The sequence below is a fragment of the Sinocyclocheilus grahami genome, unplaced genomic scaffold, assembly GCF_001515645.1.
Source record: "Sinocyclocheilus grahami isolate Dianchi unplaced genomic scaffold, SAMN03320097.WGS_v1.1 scaffold1300.1, whole genome shotgun sequence".
NCBI classification, from domain to species: Eukaryota; Metazoa; Chordata; class Actinopteri; order Cypriniformes; family Cyprinidae; genus Sinocyclocheilus; species Sinocyclocheilus grahami.
In genome coordinates, this window is record NW_015506479.1 from 173,197 (window position 1) to 174,870 (window position 1,674).

The 1,674-nt window shown below is 43.7% G+C and overlaps 1 protein-coding gene across 1 annotated transcript in view; it reads left to right on the forward strand.

The window, feature by feature from the left end:
* Nucleotides 1–1,674, forward strand: part of LOC107568992 (magnesium transporter protein 1-like) — a 19,415-nt gene that overhangs the window by 422 nt on the left and 17,319 nt on the right. The window contains exons 2-5 of the mRNA XM_016254991.1: nucleotides 128–297; nucleotides 732–849; nucleotides 1,221–1,361; nucleotides 1,441–1,581. Coding sequence (XP_016110477.1) covers nucleotides 128–297; nucleotides 732–849; nucleotides 1,221–1,361; nucleotides 1,441–1,581 — 570 coding nt within the window. The remainder of the gene's footprint in view (nucleotides 1–127; nucleotides 298–731; nucleotides 850–1,220; nucleotides 1,362–1,440; nucleotides 1,582–1,674) is intronic.

The window sequence follows — 1,674 nt, forward strand, 5'->3', positions numbered from 1 at the left end:
TGTTCATGCTAGTATGCATGCAATATAGGGCAATAACGTGAGCTTACTGCATAAAGACTGATAAATATGCTGATTGCATATTGCTGAAAGCATGATCTGAATGAATGTGTGATCTGTGTGTTTGCAGACCCTGCTGTCAGAGAAGGTCAGTCAGATGATGGAGTGGGCCAGTAAGCGTGCAGTGATCCGGATGAACGGAGAGAAGTTCAGGAGGCTGATCCGGGCCCCTCCACGAAACTACTCCGTCGTCATCATGTTCACAGCGCTGCAGCCGCAGAGACAGTGTGCAGTCTGCAAGTGAGAGACCTGAGAACACATGCACCGTAACTCCTTAGGCTGCTGTCAGTTTAATAGTAAAGCTATTACAAATCTGAAATAAAATGAAACATTTAGCCCCGGCCACGAGTTGAAGTCAATAGAAATATTTAAAGCTATTCAAAACTATAAAGAAATATTTATAATAATAATAATTTGCAAAGCACATAACAGAGTTACTAAAATGTGTAACTAATAATAAAAATGAAAACAGTTTTCCCCACCGGTGGCAGATGAGGAGAGTGTTCAGGAAACCAAATTGAATAACCAAATTGCCAAACGTCGCTATTTTTGCATTTCCGTTTGTTGCTGCTGCACAGAAATGGCATGCTTGACATTGAAACCTAAAACCTTTGCACTCAATTATTTGTGTTGCATAAAACTTGCTATTTTTTGACACTTTTGTTCGTTTTCAGACAGGCGGATGAAGAGTACCAGATCCTTGCGAACTCTTGGCGTTATTCGAATGCATTTACTAACAGGATTTTCTTTGCAACGGTGGATTTTGACGAAGGCTCAGATGTTTTCCAGATGGTAACTATCTTCAATATGTTTTACGTGTGTACTCCACCTCATATATTGCTGTTTTAAAGAGAACAGAGCATAAAACAACATGAAAAGCAGCGTTTGCTTCAATAACGTGATCTGTTTTGAAGTGAAACAACATAATCTGGGGCAGGACTTGACCTTATCTATTAGAAATGTATTGCATATATGTATCTGAATGTGACGCCTGTGGGTTAACATTAACCTATTGCTCACAAGGACTGGGCGAGGTCAGTGTTAAAAGGTAAGTTGTTTCAGAGGCATTGTAATAAACTGCATTGCATTGTGATTGATGTTGATATTAAGAAGCCTGAAACATCTTCATCATTTCCATCATTCATCGTGTATGTCCTCTACAGCTCAACATGAACTCGGCTCCGACGTTCATCAACTTCCCGGCCAAAGGCAAACCGAAGCGAGCCGACACGTACGAGCTGCAGGTCCGAGGCTTTGCGGCCGAACAGCTGGCTCGATGGGTGGCCGACCGAACAGACGTGCATGTGAGGCTAGTGCAGACACATCCAGAATCTGAGCTGAATGCTCACATCAGGCTTTAACATGCTGTCGCGTGTCGTTCAGATCCGGGTGATCAGGCCTCCGAACTACGCCGGGCCGCTGATGCTGGGTTTGCTGCTGGCGTTCATCGGCAGTCTGGCTTACTTGCGCCGCAACAACCTGGAGTTCCTGTTCAATAAGAACGTCTGGGCTTTCTCTGCACTGGTGGGCACCTGTGTTTTATAACGCAAAGATGAGATGTTAATATGTGAGCCTGGAGCACAAAAGCAGACTTAAGTCGCTGGGGTATATTTGTAG